The sequence below is a fragment of the Phyllopteryx taeniolatus genome, chromosome 19 (genome assembly GCF_024500385.1).
Source record: "Phyllopteryx taeniolatus isolate TA_2022b chromosome 19, UOR_Ptae_1.2, whole genome shotgun sequence".
Lineage (NCBI taxonomy): Eukaryota > Metazoa > Chordata > Actinopteri > Syngnathiformes > Syngnathidae > Phyllopteryx > Phyllopteryx taeniolatus.
In genome coordinates, this window is record NC_084520.1 from 6,140,528 (window position 1) to 6,160,017 (window position 19,490).

Sequence of the window (19,490 nt, forward strand, 5' to 3'; positions counted from 1 at the left end):
TAAACTCCACCATTAACTTTAGCCATACAGATGCCATAAATACTTGGTAGGCTGTCCTCTGTTGTGGCCATAATGTCTACTGGTATCAGATGTCACAGTAAAGGTAACATCCGCTTCCGAGTGGCATCACCTGTTATTATCTGGGAAAGGGGAAGAGTTTATTTGAGGTTTGGCTTTACAGATGCCATATATTCCATAAAGATGTCTACTGCAACACATGTTCTTGTCAGATGTCGTAGTCCAGGAAAGGGGAAGAGTTTATTTGAGGTTTGGCTTTACAGATGCCATATATTCCATAAAGATGTCTACTGCAACACATGTTCTTGTCAGATGTCGTAGTCCAGGTAATTACAGTCTCCTATAGTGGCATCATCTATTATTAAAAGCACACATTCAGTTGAGGTTCGGTACTCATTTGTTTATGTGGATGATGCACGATTCTTTGGGGAACAGAGATCTCAATTTTTGAAAATAAGGTATGTGTTCTAGAAGATGATGTTGAACAAAGGCTACATTTAATTTTCATTTTAATCATGGCAGTGTCCTGAACAAGATACACATGTAAGTGGTCTAAAGAGCAGATGGGTGCATGTCACAGTTTTTTTTTTAATCCAATCCAAAGCCTTTACAATGATAATAATGCTTAATGGTGACACTATCAGAGTGGTGTCAATATAGTGGTGTACTAACTGCACAGCATCACACTGAGATGTTTCTAGTATTGCCCCTGTCATGTAGCTTAGTACGAACAAAAATATCAGGGTACTTGTGTGTATATGTGGGTGTGTGTGTGTGTAAGGAACAAGTATGTATCTCATTGGCCTGCAGTGACCTCATTCATCCTTTGTTACAGTGGAAAACCATCTGCAAACACACACAAAATACTACATTACAGTATATGCAGAGTGCAGAGTAATGTGAGTCATTCTATCAAGCTATCTTCACCACTGCTAAGGTGCATCTCTCTGCCCGTTTGTGTGTGTGTGTGTGTGTGTCTTTGTTTCATGATTGATTGAGATAGGCTATTGGCAGTAACCTGGCCTCAGTGGTAGGCCAATGTCAGCATTGATTGTAAATGCAGAGGAGGGAAGTAGAGAAGAGCGTACCGGAAGGAGTCATGGGTGGGGACAATGAGGCCAGTTGATTAAAGAGGCAATGCCAGTGGAGGTGACTGTTTCATGTCGTAAAGTCAGAGACACAAAGGCTCAACGCACACACGTGTGGCACGCACTGCAGCAAATCCACCCACACAGACACAGCGGCACACACCTGGCAAAATTGGCGCTTAGGACAAGGAGACATTCAGTTGCCAGGGAAAAGGAGAATGGAAATTGGAGCAGCAGGGTGGGAGGATATGTCATGCAATTACCATACTATAACATATTGTACCTGCATTAGTTTTGATGCTAACACTGGATGTAATTAAAGCTGTGCTACTCAATATTTTATGACCAACAATGGCTCAAATGACTGTCTGATGTCTGATGTCTGCATTTGCAGAAGATTGCTAATGGATGAGAAAGGCTTTGCTCGAAGTGATAAACCCACTGTGGGTAATCAAACCGCAGTTTCTCTGCCCTTCATAGCAATGTTTTTTTTACCCACCCATAGGCAACAGCTTTTTATTTATTTTTGTACCCCTAAATTGAGATGAAAACACAGGAGGCATCAGACTTTCATGTCACGAATATTACACTCATTATAATACATATGAACAGGAGACTCATTAACATGCATAACACAATCAGTTTAGTTTTGCATTAGCTCTCACACAATTAATAACAATCCATTCCATCTAATGAGAAGAATAATTCAGAACTCTTCAAGTTGGGAGAAGTCGTAAACTACACTTGCATATGGGGACATATACAGTATCTTTGTACTTGTGCTTCCTTAGCGTTCACTTGAGGTGAACGTGTGTGTCGTCTCAATGTATTAAATTTAACGGAGAAAAAAAACCCCAAAAACATCTCACATACCATTAAATCAAAGTTATTAGTCTTTTTTTTAAAATGAGGTGAGCTGCCGCATTTTTTCCAATTCCATTGTATTTTGTTAGAGTAACTCATGACTAATATTTTTACAGTTAAGTTATACCAGTTAATTAGATTTTTTTTTATGTGTGTGTGTGTTAAACACGCTGAACCTCCAAGTCGAGAGGTTCTGGGTTCAAATCTCACCCCTTGCCAAAGCTGAGAAAGGCTTAGCTCACCTGCGACCCTAATGAGGACAAGTGCTATAGAAAATGGATGGATGGATTTCAGCAGTCAAGTATCACATGTACTCCAGTGTAAGTCGTACCGCCTGAGCAAACGTGAGCAATCTGATCCCAAAAAATGTGCAAGTGAATTTCCAAACTGTGGTGATGCGCTATCAAACGTAATTTCCCCACCATAAAATTCTTTTAAATCACATTGCTGCTGATTTTCATCTCTGCTCTTTTCTATGCAGTTATTTGTGTCACAATAGGATTAAAACGCACATCAAACAGCAACCAGCTGTGTTGAGTCACTTATTTACGGCAATTACTTATGTAGAGGCGTCCTCCTCCAAGTCAAGACACAGAAATAGATAAAGATAAGAAAGCATTGCCTGACAGAAATAGAAGAGTAACACAAGAAAGGAGACAATGAAGGCTGAGCCTTTGGCCAAAATAGAGTAAAGAGGAAGCATGTGTGCTTAATATAGAACAGAATATTAATAAAAAGGAAACAATCTGGCAGAAAGACAATATGCGTCCTGCGCTTCCTTCCAAATTCTGCCCTTCTCTCTCAGATACAAGATGTCACTGCTACTATTAAAACTGTTCTTCCCTCCCGCCTTGTTCAAACATTCAATTTTTCACCGTCCAGGATACCGTGAGGGGTTTCTATGGAAACGAGGACGAGACAACGGTCAGTTTCTCAGCCGAAAGTTCGTCCTGTCCGAGAGGGAGGGGGCCCTCAAATACTTCAACAAGCAAGATGTGAGCGATATTCTACTTTTAATACTAAACGCACGCATGCTTTGTAGTAACGAAGGTCAAAACTGTTAACAGTATTTTGTTTATGTTGCCTAAATGCAAGGCCAGGGATCCCAAGGCAGTTATGAAAATCGAAACCCTCAATGCCACCTTCCAACCGGCCAAGATTGGCAACCCCTGCGGCCTGCAGATTACCTACCTGAAAGACAACAGCACAAGGAACATCTTTGTCTACCACAGTGATGCTAAGGTGTGTTAACACATACACACTGCAGACAAGACACAGATGATCATGTTCCTAATTCCCAAAATGGACATGAATAAATTTACCCTTTTAAACATACTGTAGCTAGATACAGTATTTCATAAAAGTGAGTATACCACTCACATTTTTGGAAATATTTTATGATATCTTTCTTTTTAGCTGTGGTGCCATAGATTGGACACCACTGATGTACAGCAACAATCCATTTTTACAGATCCTCAGAGTTCTTTGTCATCCGGTTCCCTATTGACCTTCCAGTGTCCAAATGAGAGAGTTTGAAAGTCATAACTCCATATTGAATACATCTGCTCCCCTTTTCACAAGGAGAACTTGTTACACCATAACGAGTCACATAGCACCAGGGTGGGAAAATTACTAATTGGGCCGAATTTTGACATTTTCACTCAAAATGTGCACTGTTATACCAGCTGTACACTGACTACTTTGCATTCTAGCAAATTCTTTTCTTAACTGTTCTCCCCTGAAAAGATAGAGTAAAATATTTACAAAACCTACTCACTTTTGTAAGATACGGTAGATATACAGAATTAGCTCATGAGGGACATTATTACGTTAACGGACTTTTTTAATTGCTTATATCCAAACCGTTGGGTCTCTGGAGTGCGTGTCCATCCAGCAAGTTTGAAATTAAACAGCCAAGTAAATCTTTTGTTTCACCCTACAGTATTCCAGTGTTCCCCACTGTTACGTAACAGGTTGTATACAGTTAAATCGGCCAGTGGTGGAGCCGCCCACGCAACATTCATTATCAGTGTGGACATGCACGCAGGATGAACATGTCCTGCTCTGGAGGGAGTCAATGTTTTGCCAATGGTCATTTCGCGCCTTAATTTTTAACCTGTGCATGAATCTGGCCTTGTTTGCACCTTCAAATCATATGCATACTTTTAATATAATTGCTCATTTTAACAACAAAGAGCAGCTCCTTAAACATAGTATATTTATTGATGAAACGGGACAATGAGTGAATCTGTGTGGGCATCCTCCTATCTCTGGGGGATTATCTTGTGCTGTGCACAAAGTCATTCCATCTCTGCAGCTTATGACTCAAAGGGTGCAAGATTTAATTAAAATTGAGAAGATTATAGCAAAGAAAGAGGCAGACACTTCCCACTTTTAGAGCACTGTTCCCTCTGCTGGCCAAGAAGGGGAACATATAGTTCATTGAGTTCATTCAGCCTTCTTGTGAGGTATCGATCCCACGCTGCAGCATCCTCATAACCAAAATGCACTTGACTATACCATGCGCATTTTGTCACAGCCTTCCCAACAACATTGAAAAGCAAGGTTTTGTTTAACTTCGGCTGTCTGATGATTTCTTCTTTACCAGGAGATGGTCGATTGGTTCAATGCAATCAGAGCGGCCAGGTTCCACTACCTGCAAGTGGCCTTCCCTGGAGCGAGTAATGAGGAGGTGAGGCTGGATGACTTCATTTGACACTAAATTGACTCATTTTCACTCGTCAACATTGTGTTGCTTTTTTATATTGTTGACAGCACATTTTGCAAGATTTTACATTTTAAGCATTGTCCTCAAAGATAGATTTTAACTTTTAATTTGAATGTTAATTATTCAAATGGCCTCAGCATATATTAGTCTAGAAATGTTTTTTGTATAAGTTAAAATTGTAGGCACGCTAGGAAACACGTTTAATATTTGATTCATGCTTCTTCTTCACTTTAGTTTTGTTGTTTTCCAGCTGGTGCCAAAATTGACCCGAAACTTCACGAAGGAAGGCTTCATGGAGAAAACAGGTCCAAAGGTTTGTATTGCGGTGCGATCTGATATACTTGGCCCAAGTGAACGCTGTAAACTGTCCATAGATGTAAACGTCATTGATTGTTTGTCAACATATGTGCTGTGATTGACTAGCAAACAGTCCAGGGTGTCCCCCGCTACTTGCCCAAAGTCAGCTGGGGTAGGCCCCACCCAGCTCACTGACAACCAGTTAGAACAAGCGCTAAAGGAAATGGATGCATGAATTGAAATGATTGCGTTTGTGATAAATTGCTGCAATTTAAAAATCTTTCTTCTAAAAAGTCACTCAAGTTCCTGTTTTTCAGCTTCATGATTAATTAGATCAGTGATTTCCAACCAATGTGCTGTCACAGCTCATCAGGTGTGCGGCAGGAAATTATCCAATTTCACTTAATTGGTCCCCAAAAAAATTATACACGACAAATAATGTATCTTTGTTCATCTATCTATGCCAGCCCTGCATAGTGACAGGCAGAACACTTAAATGTTCTTCCAGTAGATGGCAGAAAGTACAACCAATAGGTTTGTGTTCAACTGAAGTGGCCCAGATTTCATCCACCCATCCATCCATTTTCTTTTGCTTATCCGAGGCCGGGTCACAGGGGCAGTATCTTTAGCAAGGACACCCAGACTTCCCTCTCCCCAGCCACTTCATCCAGATCTTCCGAGGGGATTCCGAGGCGTTCCCAGGCCAGCCGGGAAACATATTCTCTCCAGCGTGTCCTGGGTCGTCCCCGGGTTCTCCTCCCGGTGGGACGTGCCCCGAACACCTCACCAGGGAGGCGCCAAGGAGGCATCCTTGCCACCGAGGAGCTTTTTCACTACCTCAGTGACCTCAACCCCAGAGATAGGAGAGCCCGCCTCAGAGAACCCAGACTCTGCTTCCTCATGAGAAGGCGTGTCGGTGGAATTGAGGTTTTCGAAGTATTCTCCCCACCGACTCACAACGTCCCGAGTCGGGGTCAACAGCGCCCCATCCCCACTATACACAATGTTGTGTGGTGCACTGCTTCCCCCTCCTGAGATGCCGGATGGTGGACCAGAATTTCCTCGAAGCCGTCCGGAGGTCTTTCTCCATGGCCTCAGCGAACTCCTCCCATGCCCGAGTTTTTGCTTCAGCGACCACCAAAGCTGCATTCCGCTTGGCCAGCCGGTACCCATCAGCTGCCTCAGGAGTCCCACAGGCCAAAAAGGCCCGATAGGACTCCTTCTTCAGCTTGACGGCATCCCTATTTTCCTATGGATAACAGTAAACCGTACACTGTATTTCCTGCATTTACAAAGTAGAACTATTCAAACATGTTGTCCTTTTAGACTTCGATATCTACCTCACTGAGTCCTTCTATAAATGTGGATTATGTCATTTGAAACAAGTTCCCTTTTTTTTGTTTTTTTGTTGGTGCAGCACACAGAGGGCTTTAAGAAGAGGTGGTTCACAATGGACGACAGACGACTGATGTATTTTAAAGATCCTTTGGTATGATAGAAAATGCACCCTCTCCACCTTTTTAATTTTTACTGACTCCAGTACTTGTTTCGTTAACTGTGCTTTCTGTGCTCACGTATACTCTCCCAGGACGCCTACGCTCGCGGCGAAGTGTTCATCGGCAGTAAAGAGAACAGTTACACCGTTCTCCCTGGCCTGCCCCCAACCATCCAGGGCCATCACTGGAATCACGGCATCACCATCGTCACACCGGACAGGAAGTTCGTGTTTGCCTGCGAGACTGAGGCCGAGCAACGAGACTGGATCGCAGCCTTCCAGAGGGTTATCAATCGACCGATGAGGCCGCAGGAATACGCAGGTATATAGAAGCTGGAAAGACATTATTGAGAACAGGCTCAAGTGTTGTTGTTGTTTTTTTTAACACAACTATTTTAAACTATTGGGTTTGGCTTTATCAGTTACATATCAATGTTTCATCTTGCCACATATCTAACTAGGAGACATCCAAAACATTTTCACTTTTTCACCCTTTTTGAAGCTTTAAAAAGACACACTGTATTATTCATTTCTATTCACAATTTGGGTTCCCAGATTTTAATCATCTTTGACCTGCTTTCATCGAAATACCCCGAAGATCAAGAAATATATTACTCTTTACACGACCTATTTCTCATCTTGCTGAAATTAGCCCATTTTTAGGTGATAAAAGTACACCCCACCACCAACTTCACCAAGCAGTCAAGTATGTATCAGTTATCAGAAGCTAACACTGTTAAGTAACGCTAATCTGCATAAAAAAAGAATAATAAAAAATACTCAATGCAGCTCTGCTTACCTTTTGGCTTTGACATGATAGCGGGGGCGTCACACCCATAGCGGACGTGCGTGTTTCTGCTTGATAGTGCCTCACCCATGATAGTGTTTCGGACAGTTTAGCCAGAATGTTGCTGGAAAAATGGCTCTGGATTTTTGCACAGCTTAGTCGGTCATGTTACGGGTCGAGACCCTCAATGTAGGGTGGTCTATTATTTAGACAGACATATTTTAAGAAATAGGCACATAAAAGATATACTTGGTCATTTAATTTCTCATTTTATGGGTGTGCATGCACTCCAAAGACCCAACTGATTGTATGTATACAAGCCATTAAAAAGTCAACTTTCCTATCCCTTTAAACTAGACCTACGAATTTTGAATGCATAATAATAGCTCTTCGTACACAAGTGATTCTAGAAGAAAGTGAGATAATTACTGTAATTAATTTCATGAACACATCATTAGTCAAACCAAAAATTATGTTTTGTGACACAAGTGTATAAATCTGCAGTGGACCATGTGACTATACTGTCATGTGCAGTATTAAGAAGTAATAACGGTGTCCTTTGTAACTGCAAAATCCATTTGCCCAAAATGCTAGTAGTACTATGTTTACTTTTTTTTTTTATCATGTGTAGGTTTCCTTTCATTTTTATTTATTTAAGGATACTCTCTCTCTCTCTCTCTCTCTCTCTCTCTATGACTGATTTTACTACAGAAGTGCAATTTGTATTTACTTCGATACCAAGTTAATTACTGGGCTGAATTGTTGTTACATGTTAATGTTGTCACTATTAAACACATGAACCTTTCTTTTTTTTTTTGGGGCAGTGGAGGCTCATTTTAAACACAAACCCTGAGGCCTTAAGAAAAGCAAGACTGAAGCTGGACTCGACTTGGTCTCATTCAGATCAGAAACAGTGTGACCATGGACTGTGGTTTGGAGGCAAAGGGGTGGGCGTTTGTAGGAGTGGACAGGTTTATATCATTGAACCCGTTATGTAGAAAACTAACATGAGACTCAAAGCTCCTGTACTGTAGGTGATGTGAGGCCAAAAGAGTGAATGAGATCAGTTTTGCACCAACCTGTATGAGACCTTTCCTTGGAATTTTGTCTCGTGAATGGTTTAAACTCCTTGAACTCTAACGTTACGAAGTGATATTTACACCAGTTGAGTAATATTGCATTGCTAATTTATTGACTGTAGGGTGTGTGAGTTTATGTGGGTACGTTTTAAGTGAGTTTGAACCACTGACATTGAAACCATGTTCAATCTATATCTGCAAAGTACTGTTGACCACAAATATGCATTAAAACGTTCTCTTAAGTTTATGCAGGATATGACAGCTGTTGGCTTTGTTTGTTCTCTTGAACTTTTACTGTCCTTGTGAAACTGTTACCGCTGCATTGAAGGATTGTAATGTGATGGGACTATTACTAGTGTTTTTTTTAATAAAAAAAACAAAAAACATTTTTCTTATTTTAATCACAGTAATTCTTTGTTTTACTATAAAAACCCAGTGCATATGAACTTTTGTGTGTTTGTCTTCTGTGTGCACTCTAATTTCATTGTAATCTATGTGACTGCACTGTTGATGTTTTCTTAGGTCCATTAATTTAAAAATGAAACTGCTAGATTTTTTTTCCGTACAAATTTGAGAATATTAAAATAGAAATAACACTCCTATTCATAGTTACAATTCGCCTCACAGGGGCTGCCTAACGTCTATAAACAACGTCAGCATTTTCTATCCTCTGATTGGTTGTTCAGATCTCTGACACCTTACATACGGTATATTGGATGGTTCATTTAAATATTTACTTTGTTTAAAAATAATAATGGTCAAACACAATATCACTTCAGATAATAGTCAGATAAAAAGTAAAATGGAGAATAAATTTTCCGCCTGTCTTCGGTCACGTGACCGTGTGACAGCTAGCAACATGGCGACCTCCGGTGAAAATAATGTCGCTTCTGTCAGAAGACGCCTCAAAGCCAGCTTGAAAGACGCAAAGTGTACAGACAGCAGCAGCAGAGAAGATGCGGCGAGCACAGTCGAAAGCACCAAGAAAGGAAAGAAGCTCCAGTCGTTAGAAACGGGGACTTTTTGGCTCACTCGTATTGTTCTGCTGCGCTCCGTTTCCTTTATTTACTGTGAGTAGTATGCAGTCTGAAGTTGTTTTTCAGAACGTCAAACGCACTTGACGTCTCTTAGTTCACATCTAGTTGTAAATGCAGTCCATTAAAGACATTGTCACGTTTCACTTGGCAATGAAAACACCCCATTGTTCGCTATCATTCATAATTTGCCTTTAATTTACTACGGTAGTCTATTGCGTATGCCAATTTTAAAAACAACAACAACACACATTTATGTGGAAACAAAGTTAAACAACCTTAAACATTTTTTGAAAATCAGCAATTCAACATAAAAGGAATGGTCAAACCACATGCCGCATTACTGGTGCGTATGTCTGTAACCAGCTCACTCAAGGTCTTTTCTCATGTAGAGTTGAAAAGGTGAGGGAAGGCAACCTGGGCAAAATATTTGGTGTTTGGAAGCACATACCTCGGGTCAAAAGTTTCCAATATGGTGACCTATGAATGGGCACCATGTCTTTAGCAATTTTCAGCGGGATTGACTCCATGATTGCCTTCCACTGGGCTCCACTTGTTAAAGTGTTATTAACGAGACAGTGTCAAGTAGTTGCGAGAGAGGTCAGAAAACTAATGACTTAATATAGCGACCAATAACTAATCTGGCAATACTGAATGGACTATCTCCTCTCTGTTTGCAGCCATGTTCCTAATGGAAGCAGTGCAAGTTTGTGGGGACGTTTTCTTAATCATGGGACCCACAAAAGTACAAGGAAAAATGAAAAAAATTATCCTGAAAAATAAACTCAAATGAATTGGTAAAATCCATTAATTTCCCAGCTTTAGTTGTACTCCAGTCAATAACAACAACAACAAATAGCTTTGGGGCATCACCAATTCAAAATGTTTCTGTATATAAAGATACTGTCATGACATTCAGATATGTTTCCAATTTGTCTTTTTCCTATAGTCGTGGCGTTCAGTGTCGCGTACAACCAGAATAAACAGCTGATTGGTGAAAACAGCCTGATGCCTTGCAAGACCTACCTCAATAGTGTCAAGCACTACGTGGGAGGGAAGATAGGCATGGCTGCTCTGGCATACACACCGTCCATCCTCTGGTTCTTGGACTGGAGCAATATGGATGCCAACTTAGATGGCATCGCCTTGTTGGGGATGGCCCTCTCCGGTTTTGTTCTGGTGACGGGAATGGCCAATGTGGTGATCATGGTGTCCTTGTGGGTGCTATACCATTCCTTGGTCAATGTGGGACAGCTGTGGTAAGTTTTGGATTCGCTCAAATCGTAAGGGGGACGTATTATGGAAAATTGACTTTTTAATTGCTTGGATGCAAATAGGTGGGCCTCTGAAGGCCATGCCTATCCACATAGTCTGAAATTATGCAACCCAGTAAATATTTTGTGAGCTGCCTATTTCTGAAAATGTGTCTGTGAGCAAGCTATTCAGTGCTGTGTGACGGGACCACTCCTCAAAACAGGCTAATTTTGGTGATTCCAAAAATATAGGGCGTGGAGGGTAATATGATTCTTGATCCTTGGGGCATTTTGACAAAAACATGTCAAAGATGTATTATTAAGATACTGGGAACTATTTGAAATTGTAATATATATGTATATATATATCTGCGATTGGCTGGCAACCAGTTCAGGGTGTACCCCGCCTCCTGCCCGATGACAGCTGGGATAGGCTCCAGCATGCCCGCGACCCTAGTGAGGAGAAGCGTCTCAGAAAATGGATGGATATATATAATGTTTTCTTAAAAAAAACATCTTTATGGACTTAATTGTATCAATATATTAACATGTTTTTTTTTTGTTTTTTGTTTTTATTCCTGTGCAGGTACTCCTTTGGTAAGTTTACTTGATGGTGCCTCCTCAGTGTACAGTCTTCAAAACATACTATTTTTGCTTTATTCAATCCTGTGACACAATTTGAAGAAGCGGAAATGAAGAAAAGCTTACTTTGAGGTGTACAGGTCTGATATATAATTTTTTATGACAGCATAATATTAGAAAATATGCTGAGATGACAAAAATGCTTGTACGTGGTTTAGTAGTTAGTAGGTACCTAGTAAAATGATAGTGTTTTTCAGAAGGATTACTTTTTTGCTGTAATTGATTACAATAATTTTGTCAAATGCCCTTCCCGACTTGATATGTTCTTCTACCGTAAAGGTCTCGTATTTTGGCTATTTAGAGCGCCATAGAGTGACTCTCTAACATGGCCCCTCAAACTTCTGTTTGACCCTGTTTTGTATCTGCTTCATCCATATTTGGCTAAGACCGCCCCTTTCCGCTGATTGGTTGCCTCTGTGTAGAAGAACCACTTGTGAGAACACACGTGTTTATTATGTTGACAGCGCTGGCTCGGGAGCGGAGAGGTAGGCGGAGATATCCGCTAGTTACGTAGATAAGCTCTAGAAAGATTTGAATTCATATTTCACATATTTACTGAGACATCATAGAGACAATATTACATCCCAAATACTCGAAAAAGTTGGTTTGACAAAATATATCGTCTTTAACTGAACTAAACATAGCATCTGTACAGGGCTTTGTATGTGGGAGAAGTGCAGAGCATTGTCTAATCCACATGTTGAGATCTGTTTTTAAATATTGCTTTTACAAAGGTAGTCGCTACTAGCTGAGAGTATTATTGTTCATCCAGGCTGGGAGAGTCAGCTGCTGGAAACCGGATTCCTGGCCATTTTCCTGTGTCCAGTTTGGACTCTGTCTCAAGTCCCCCGCCGTAGCCCCCCGTCCCTCATCTCCATCTGGACTTTCAGGTGGCTTATTGTTCGCATCATGCTTGGAGCTGTGAGTGAAACTATCTTCCCTGCCTCTCCTTTGACCACTTAATATATCAAGCACTACTGTTAATAATATATTACACATGTAATTACACTTGCACAAATTTGATGTAATTTCTTGTACTGGATCATATTTGTATTTAAGGGCCTGATTAAAATCAGAGGGGACAAATGTTGGAGAGACCTCACCTGCATGGATTATCACTATGAGGTAGATTGATTTGCTTCGCTGTGATATATTGTATCGGTGTAGATGAGTAAAATTGGATTGCCCACCCTAATGTATATCTATTTAAAGTCCATTCTGCCCTTCAATCTCATTGCAGACCCAGCCTGTTCCGAACCCCATGTCCTACTACATGCATCACTCCCCTTGGTGGTTCCATCGCTTCGAGACTTTATCCAACCACTTCATCGAGCTCATTGTGCCCTTTTTCACCTTCCTGGGCAGGCGAATGTGCATCATCAATGGTGCACTCCAGGTCCTGTTCCAGGTAGATTATTTCAGACACATACACTTCAGGACATTCATTATTATTATTATTTTTACTTTAGTTAAGGTATTTATACATTTCAGTAAGTTGTATTCTGGATTCATAGATGTGTTGGGATAATTACAAATAACACAAATCATTTTAGATGACTGGTTAGTACGTCTGCCTCACAGTTTTGAGGACCCAGGTTCAAACCCGGCCTCGCCTGTGTGGAGTTTGCATGTTCTCCCTGTGCCTGCGTGGGTTTTGTCCGGGTCCTCCGGTTTCCTCCCACATCCCAAAAACATGCATGGCTGGTTAATTGAAGACTCGAAATTGCCCGTAGGCCCATAATGTGAGTGCGAGTGGTTGTTTGTTTATATGCGCCCTGCGATTGGCTGGCGACCAGTTCAGGGTGTAGTCCACCTCTCGCCCAGAGACAGCTGGGATAGGTTCCAGCACGCCCATGACCCTAGTGAGGATAAGTGGTACTGAAGATGAATGAATGAATTACGTCAATGGTTATGACAGATTGACAATGCACTAGGATGGAAACCAGTAAATCAAAACTACTAGCAAGTGTTAATAAGTGCAACAATGAAGGATACGTGACATGTAACTAACCAAACCATGGATTGTGCTGTGTGTAATCATATTGCCATTACACAACAGATTGCAGGATAACTAGTTTTGAAATCAGAAGACAAGGATAATACTTGTTCAAGTTGTATTGAAAAAGGCAACATCTCAACATTATTGTTTATTATTATGACAATTTGGAATTTGGGTACAGATTTTAGCAAAAATTACGGAAGTTGACGAGCATGATATGCATTCGCGGGTCACATAAAATGATGTGGCAGGCCGCATCTGGCCCCCGGGCCTTGAGTTTGACACCAATGGATTAAGGACTTTGTTTAATTGGTATTTCGATTTGTGTAAAACTGCTCTCTGTATTTTGATAACTACAACATGCCTTATCATCTTTAAATAAAGGAAAAACATTTTTTTTTGATACAGTATAATTATAATTGTTGATCATTCCTCCTCTCTGCTGTGTCTTACGGCTTCTAGATAGTTCTGATATTGAGCGGGAACCTCAGTTTCCTAAACTGGTTGAGCATTGTTCCCAGTCTGGCCTGTTTTGATGACGCATCACTGGGCTTCTTGTTTCGCTCCAGAAGTGGAGCCAAAAAAACAGTACTGAAGATTCAGGATGAGGATAAAAGTGGACGAACCCCTGAAGCAACTAAAGGTAATTATACTACTGTCCATGCCACCAAGAATTGTTTTTTATTATAACAACTGTAACCAGTTCAGGGTGTACCCCGCCTCCTGCCCGATGATAGCTGGGATAGGCTCCAGCAAGCCTGCGACCCTCGTGAGGAGAAGCGGCTCAGAAAATGCATCCATGCATATAACAACTGTGTTTAATTGACCACAAACACAAGTATCTTCTTCTTAATGACTAAATGTGATGTGTTAAGAAATACAGTATACCACCTGGGGGGTATTCCACAAAGCAGGCTATGTGACAACTTTAAGTTCTCCTAGAGATGAGGGAAACTGAATTATCTGGTCCAGAAGACTTTTTTAGTTAGTCACCATGGTAACAAACTTTGAACCTAACCTGCTAGCTAGAAGGCTTTGTAAGCTAAAACCTGAAGCAACGGCATATCTGTTTCTCTGCGATCCCACTGATATTGAGGCCGTACTAAATTTAAAATGATATGCTAGCATTCCCATATTAATTTCTGATCAAACAATATCATGTTTTATCAAAATCAATGTATCTTAATTGCATATATTTCTAATCCCATATTCTATGTTTTATTCAATTATGACACTGCTACTCAGACTGGGCTCAGTCTTATTCAGGGGTGGGGAAACGAGTTCTTTAATGCGAGCATTTACATAATCAAGTGTCATGTAATATTTGTTGTATTATTTCAGGACTTTTTCCTAAAATGTCTTAAATAAATGTATTTATTTTGTATTAATTTCTCTATCAATTAATTTTTTTTAAATTAATAAATAAAACAATATTTTATTTTTTTTAATGAATAATTAATAATTTATTTATTTTAATGAATGAATGATTGATTATAATTTGATTATAAATTAAATTTTAAAAATAATTATTTTTGGAAAATAAACCATTTTACTCATGATTTTAGTTTGTATTCATTTATCTGAATAAACAATTGGTTAATTTATTATCAATAAAAGAAAATCTTTTTTTTTTTACATGAAATTTATCCATCCATCCATCCATTTTCTGAGCCGCTTCTCCTCACTAGGGTCGCAGGCGTGCTGGAGCCTATCCCAGCTGTCATCGGGCAGGAGGCGGGGTACACCCTGAACTGGTTGCCAGCCAATCGCAGGGCACATACAAACAAACAACCATTCGCACTCACAGTCATGCCTACGGGCAATTTAGAGTCTCCAATTAATCCATGTTTTTGGAATGTGGGAGGAAACCGGTGTGCCCGGAGAAAACCCACGCAGGCACGGGGAGAACATGCAAACTCCACACAGGCGGGGCCGGGGATTGAACCGTGATCCACCGTGCCGCATGAAATTTAACCTTTTACTATTATTTCACCTATCACTGCTGTTCTTTCTGTGGTCCAAGTGGAACGCAAATTTTTTTTTTTTTTGGTAACCTTTTTTGTAGTTAATTCATATACTGTACAAAGTTAGCTTCTGATGTTTAATATTGAATGAATATTTACTTTCAATTGTTTAAAGCCTATTTGTAGGAATCAACTCTTAAGTGAGATCCAATCATGGCTTAGCAAAATATTCTTTGCCTGTCTGAATTATGTTTTTATATTTCATTTTAAATTGCTTCCAAGTATGTTTCGCTGAGGCTATATCGCACCTAGATGAAAATCAGGTATTGAAAATGGCACCTTTTCACTTTGATTGTATGTTTAAAAGTGTGGTTAAATGTGAAGTTAATGCAACAAATAGAAATACAAATTTCAATTTACTCATTCATGCATCAATTTGCTCCCACACCACTTCTGTCCTTCGCTGCCGCTGCAGTCTTTTTATATATTTTAGGGAATATAGTTTCATAACCACTGTGCACCCGCACTGGCACCTCAATTTTCAAGGGGGAAAAGTAACTTGACAGTTTCTGTCTGTTGCCATGGTGAATACACATCAGGGCTCCATTAATGATGTCATTATGAGTTGATTGAACTAATTCAGATCAGCTATTCTGGAGCCAAATATTCAGTTTTCAAATTCAGTGGACATCAACTCAGAGCTCAATTTTAGACTAAGAGTGTGTTGAACCTCCTTTCTGGAATACCCCCTAGATGCAATTCTTTGAGATACATTTCTACAAACAATATTTGCTTTAACTTTCATTTGATCCTGCCTTTTTTTATTTTGTATTATTATTTTTTTTTTTGTATATTAGGAATGCAGATTCGTCACATTCTCAATGTGTCTTTGGGCATTCTGATTGGCTGTCTGAGTGTTCCAGTGCTCATGAACCTACTGAGTCCCAGACAGGTGATGAACACCTCTTTTGACCCACTGCGCATCGTCAACACCTACGGGGCCTTTGGCAGGTACATTCAGTGGTCATATTGTAGCATGTCTCCCTGAGGCAAAGTACAATTAGATGTGAGGGGTTTACTAATAGTTGGTGCCATAGCGATTAGACTAGAGATCCTTCAAGCGATCTGCTTTCGTACCTGTATTGCTTTCCATTTCAATCTTTGTTCCCACTACACATTAATTCCACTCCCCTCTACAGCATTACCAAGGAGCGCACTGAGGTGATTTTCCAAGGTACTCTGAGTGAGGATCCCAAAAACCCAAAGGCAGTTTGGGAGGAATACCAATTCCTTTGTAAGCCAGGAGATCCGTACCGACGGCCGTGCCTCATTTCCCCATATCATTACCGCCTGGACTGGCTCATGTGGTTTGCGGCCTTCCAGGTGAGATGCTGAACAACAATACCTAGCCATATAAAGCTGTGGATTCACTGCAACACAACTCCCTTTGTGATTTTAAGATCTTGAATTATACCTTAACAAGCCTTTCCTCTAGTATTTTTATTTTTATCAAGTCTGAATAGGTTGTTTCTGTCTTTCTTTATGTCTTGGGATCAAATCTCATTGCATCCTGAATGCATCCAAAGCCTTCTTGTGTTAGCCACTTTTTATCTCAGTCTTACTTTAAAACTACTCACGTTCCCTTTTCCACACAGACCTACGAGCAAAGTGAGTGGGTCATTCACATAGCAGGACGCCTGTTAGCTAATGATAGCACAGTCCTCTCGCTACTAGACCACAACCCCTTCCAGGACAGAGGCATCCCCAGGTAAGAGTCTACAGTTTGTGGGAGTATGTTAATTCATAGTGTTATCTAACCATTCATGTAGCAGAATGATCTTTAAAAAGGTTAAAGACAATAGTCTACTGTCAGGACCATATATATTGGGACATTAACACAATTATCTTTTGGGCTCTGAACACCACCACAATGGATTTGAAATGAAACAAACAAGATGTGCTTTATCTTGCAGACTTTCTCTTTTCATTTGATGCTCTTTACTGTGCATCCAAATCAGGTGAACACTGTAGGAATTACAAGAGTTTGTATATATACCTCCTACTTTTTAAGGGAACAAAAACTTAAAACTTTCACTTTTTAATACCTTGGTTGCAAATCCTTTGCAGTCAATTGTAGCCTGAAATCTGCAACACACAAACGTCACCAGAGGCTGGATTTCATCCCTAGTGATACTCAAGACTGCAACTGTCTTCAGTTCCTGCATGTTTTTGGGTCATTTTCTCTTAAGTTTTTTCTTCAGCAAGTGAAATGCATGCTCAATAGGATTCAAGTCAGGTAAGTGACCAGGCTATTGCATAATATTCCACTTCTTTGCCTGAAAAAAAAAAGACATTTACTCCCTGTCGACAAAACTGTTGTAATTCCTACACAGTTCACTTCATTCAGATATAGATACCCTCGAAGCTGAAAGTCTGCAGTTAAAGCACATCTTGTTTGCTTCATTTCCTATCCATCGTGGTGCTGTTCCGAGCCAAAAAAGTTGAGACTTGTGTCACTGTCCCAATATTTATGGACCTGACTGTATGTTCAGGCAAAGCTCACCCCACTGCAATGTGCATTCCAGTCATAGTTAAACTTGTATAGAATGGTCAGGTATTTCTGCCAACATGCATATAAATGAAGATTAGTATTAACTCCTCATGACACGGTTTTATCTATTTCTCAGGTGGGTTCGCGGAGAACATTTCAGATATAAGTTCAGCCAACCGGGCAGTACCAGTGCGGCCGAGGGTAAGTGGTGGCTGAGAAAACGCATCGGTCCCTACTTCCCTGCTGTGGACCTGGAGGCACTCAGGGGATACTTCCAGTCCAGGGACTGGCCCCACCCACATATACCAACACAGAAGAATTGAGGACAACAGCGACATATTGACACACACACACACACACACAGGACTATAGAGGTCCGAAGAGCTCATTAATACATTAAAAGAACATGAATACATTTGTGTATCTGACTTAAATTGGGGCCAACATTAGCCATATGATCGTCATGGTATGTATGTGTCATTTTTTTGAAGTATGCCACTGCTTTTGACCAAAATGAAATGAGCAAACAAGTCACTCTTCTGTTGTATGCTTGTTTATTCAAGTCAGATGATTGACAATGTGATTTTAATGTCATTCAAACATAGCCATGTTAAACTGCAAAACATGTTTCATATGATGGGAATAAATTAACTGCTAGTGAGCCCATCCCACGGGGGACCCATCCAGGCAGACACCACCCACTTCCCAGGACCCAGGGCCCCCAGCCCAACCGAAGTGAGCCCGACCAGTCCCAAAGGGAGGGGCAAGGGATTCCTTTTGCTTTGTGCATTGAGAAATTAAGCAGTTTACTGCCCTTGTCTTATACTAAAAACTTTCAACAGAACTGAAATCCCCCCAATGTCATTTTATTTGCTACCCTAGTGTGTGTTTGTTGCCAGAAGATACCTTAATATTCTTCAGTGGTGTAATAAATTCAAATGGCTGACAGAAAATGGTAAAAAGAAAATTGTAGTAACAACGAAATACCAATAGATGGTGGTAACTAGTAGGAAAAGACAACATACTGTACTGTTCACAATAATTGATCACAATTTACCTCTGTGTGCAGTGTCTTATGGCATATTTTTCAAAGCTTGGAACTAAAGCATGTGCAGTGAATGATCCATGTCATGTCAGAATTGATTTAGGGTATTTTCCCTCACAGCATATGTTCTTCCAAGTACATCAGTACAGGTAGTGCATTGTCTAGAACATTTTCCTCAATCTTTTTGGGGTGCTGGGCAGCCTGTAAATTCTTTAGCGACCCTGACAAATAACTGAAAGCATTCACTTGTGACATTGTTTTAATAAACAACCCCTCTGGGCAGCTGTTTAATTTCATGGCCCGTCTCCTGAAGCGGTGCACAATGCGTAACCGTGCAATAGCACGTGGAGGGCGCAACAAAATGTGTTGCAATAATGCGCTTTCAAGGCTAAATTAGTGGGTAAAGCAAGCTGCACCTTCGAAGACATGTTTTTATTAAACGGAGTTTATACATAATGCTGCACAGTATCTATCAGGGTGCACACAGTTACACCCAATTTGAGCCTTTTTCCACTTCAACCATCTATGCCGACGACGTATAGTGACACTAAATGGAAGGTAGGTAACTATGTTATCCACTTTGTGACATTTTGTTTGGTGGAGTGCAGCAAGATATTGTGTAATTTTGTTTGGTGGAGTGCAGCAA

General features: G+C 40.4%; 2 protein-coding genes across 4 annotated transcripts in view; both read left to right on the plus strand.

Annotated features, from left to right (window-relative positions):
• The window catches only part of LOC133469541 (arf-GAP with dual PH domain-containing protein 1-like), a 29,843-nt gene extending 21,041 nt beyond the window's left edge, over positions 1–8,802 (plus strand). For both annotated transcript variants that reach the window (XM_061756745.1, XM_061756746.1), the window contains exons 5-11: positions 2,853–2,965; positions 3,066–3,212; positions 4,579–4,662; positions 4,949–5,011; positions 6,413–6,484; positions 6,584–6,812; positions 8,102–8,802. In XM_061756745.1, the coding sequence (XP_061612729.1) occupies positions 2,853–2,965; positions 3,066–3,212; positions 4,579–4,662; positions 4,949–5,011; positions 6,413–6,484; positions 6,584–6,812; positions 8,102–8,130 (737 nt within the window). In that variant the 3' untranslated portion in view covers positions 8,131–8,802. The remainder of the gene's footprint in view (positions 1–2,852; positions 2,966–3,065; positions 3,213–4,578; positions 4,663–4,948; positions 5,012–6,412; positions 6,485–6,583; positions 6,813–8,101) is intronic.
• Positions 8,803–9,184: 382 nt separating this feature from the next.
• lmf1 (lipase maturation factor 1) lies at positions 9,185–18,333 on the plus strand. 2 transcript variants are annotated; one of them, XM_061756152.1, is made up of 11 exons: positions 9,185–9,426; positions 10,340–10,649; positions 11,230–11,240; positions 12,058–12,206; positions 12,345–12,410; positions 12,526–12,693; positions 13,747–13,927; positions 16,106–16,259; positions 16,448–16,631; positions 16,904–17,016; positions 17,936–18,333. In XM_061756152.1, exons 1-11 carry the CDS (start codon positions 9,216–9,218, stop codon positions 18,120–18,122), a joined length of 1,734 nt encoding a protein of 577 aa, XP_061612136.1. In that variant the 5' UTR covers positions 9,185–9,215; the 3' UTR covers positions 18,123–18,333. The 2 variants fall into 2 exon arrangements, with proteins under 2 accessions (XP_061612136.1, XP_061612137.1); XM_061756153.1 differs by lacking the exons at positions 9,185–9,426; positions 11,230–11,240 and having other exon boundaries at positions 10,489–10,649.
• Positions 18,334–19,490: the final 1,157 nt, after the last annotated feature.

Excerpts from the sequence above, each read along its gene's own strand:
- lmf1 (XM_061756152.1), top strand. The coding sequence starts at position 9,216 with ATGGCGACCTCCGGTGAAAATAATGTCGCTTCTGTCAGAAGACGCCTC. Across the intron at positions 9,427-10,339 it reads CTCCGTTTCCTTTATTTACT|TCGTGGCGTTCAGTGTCGCG; the intron begins GTGAGTAGTATG and ends TTTTTCCTATAG. Across the intron at positions 17,017-17,935 it reads CAGGACAGAGGCATCCCCAG|GTGGGTTCGCGGAGAACATT; the intron begins GTAAGAGTCTAC and ends TCTATTTCTCAG.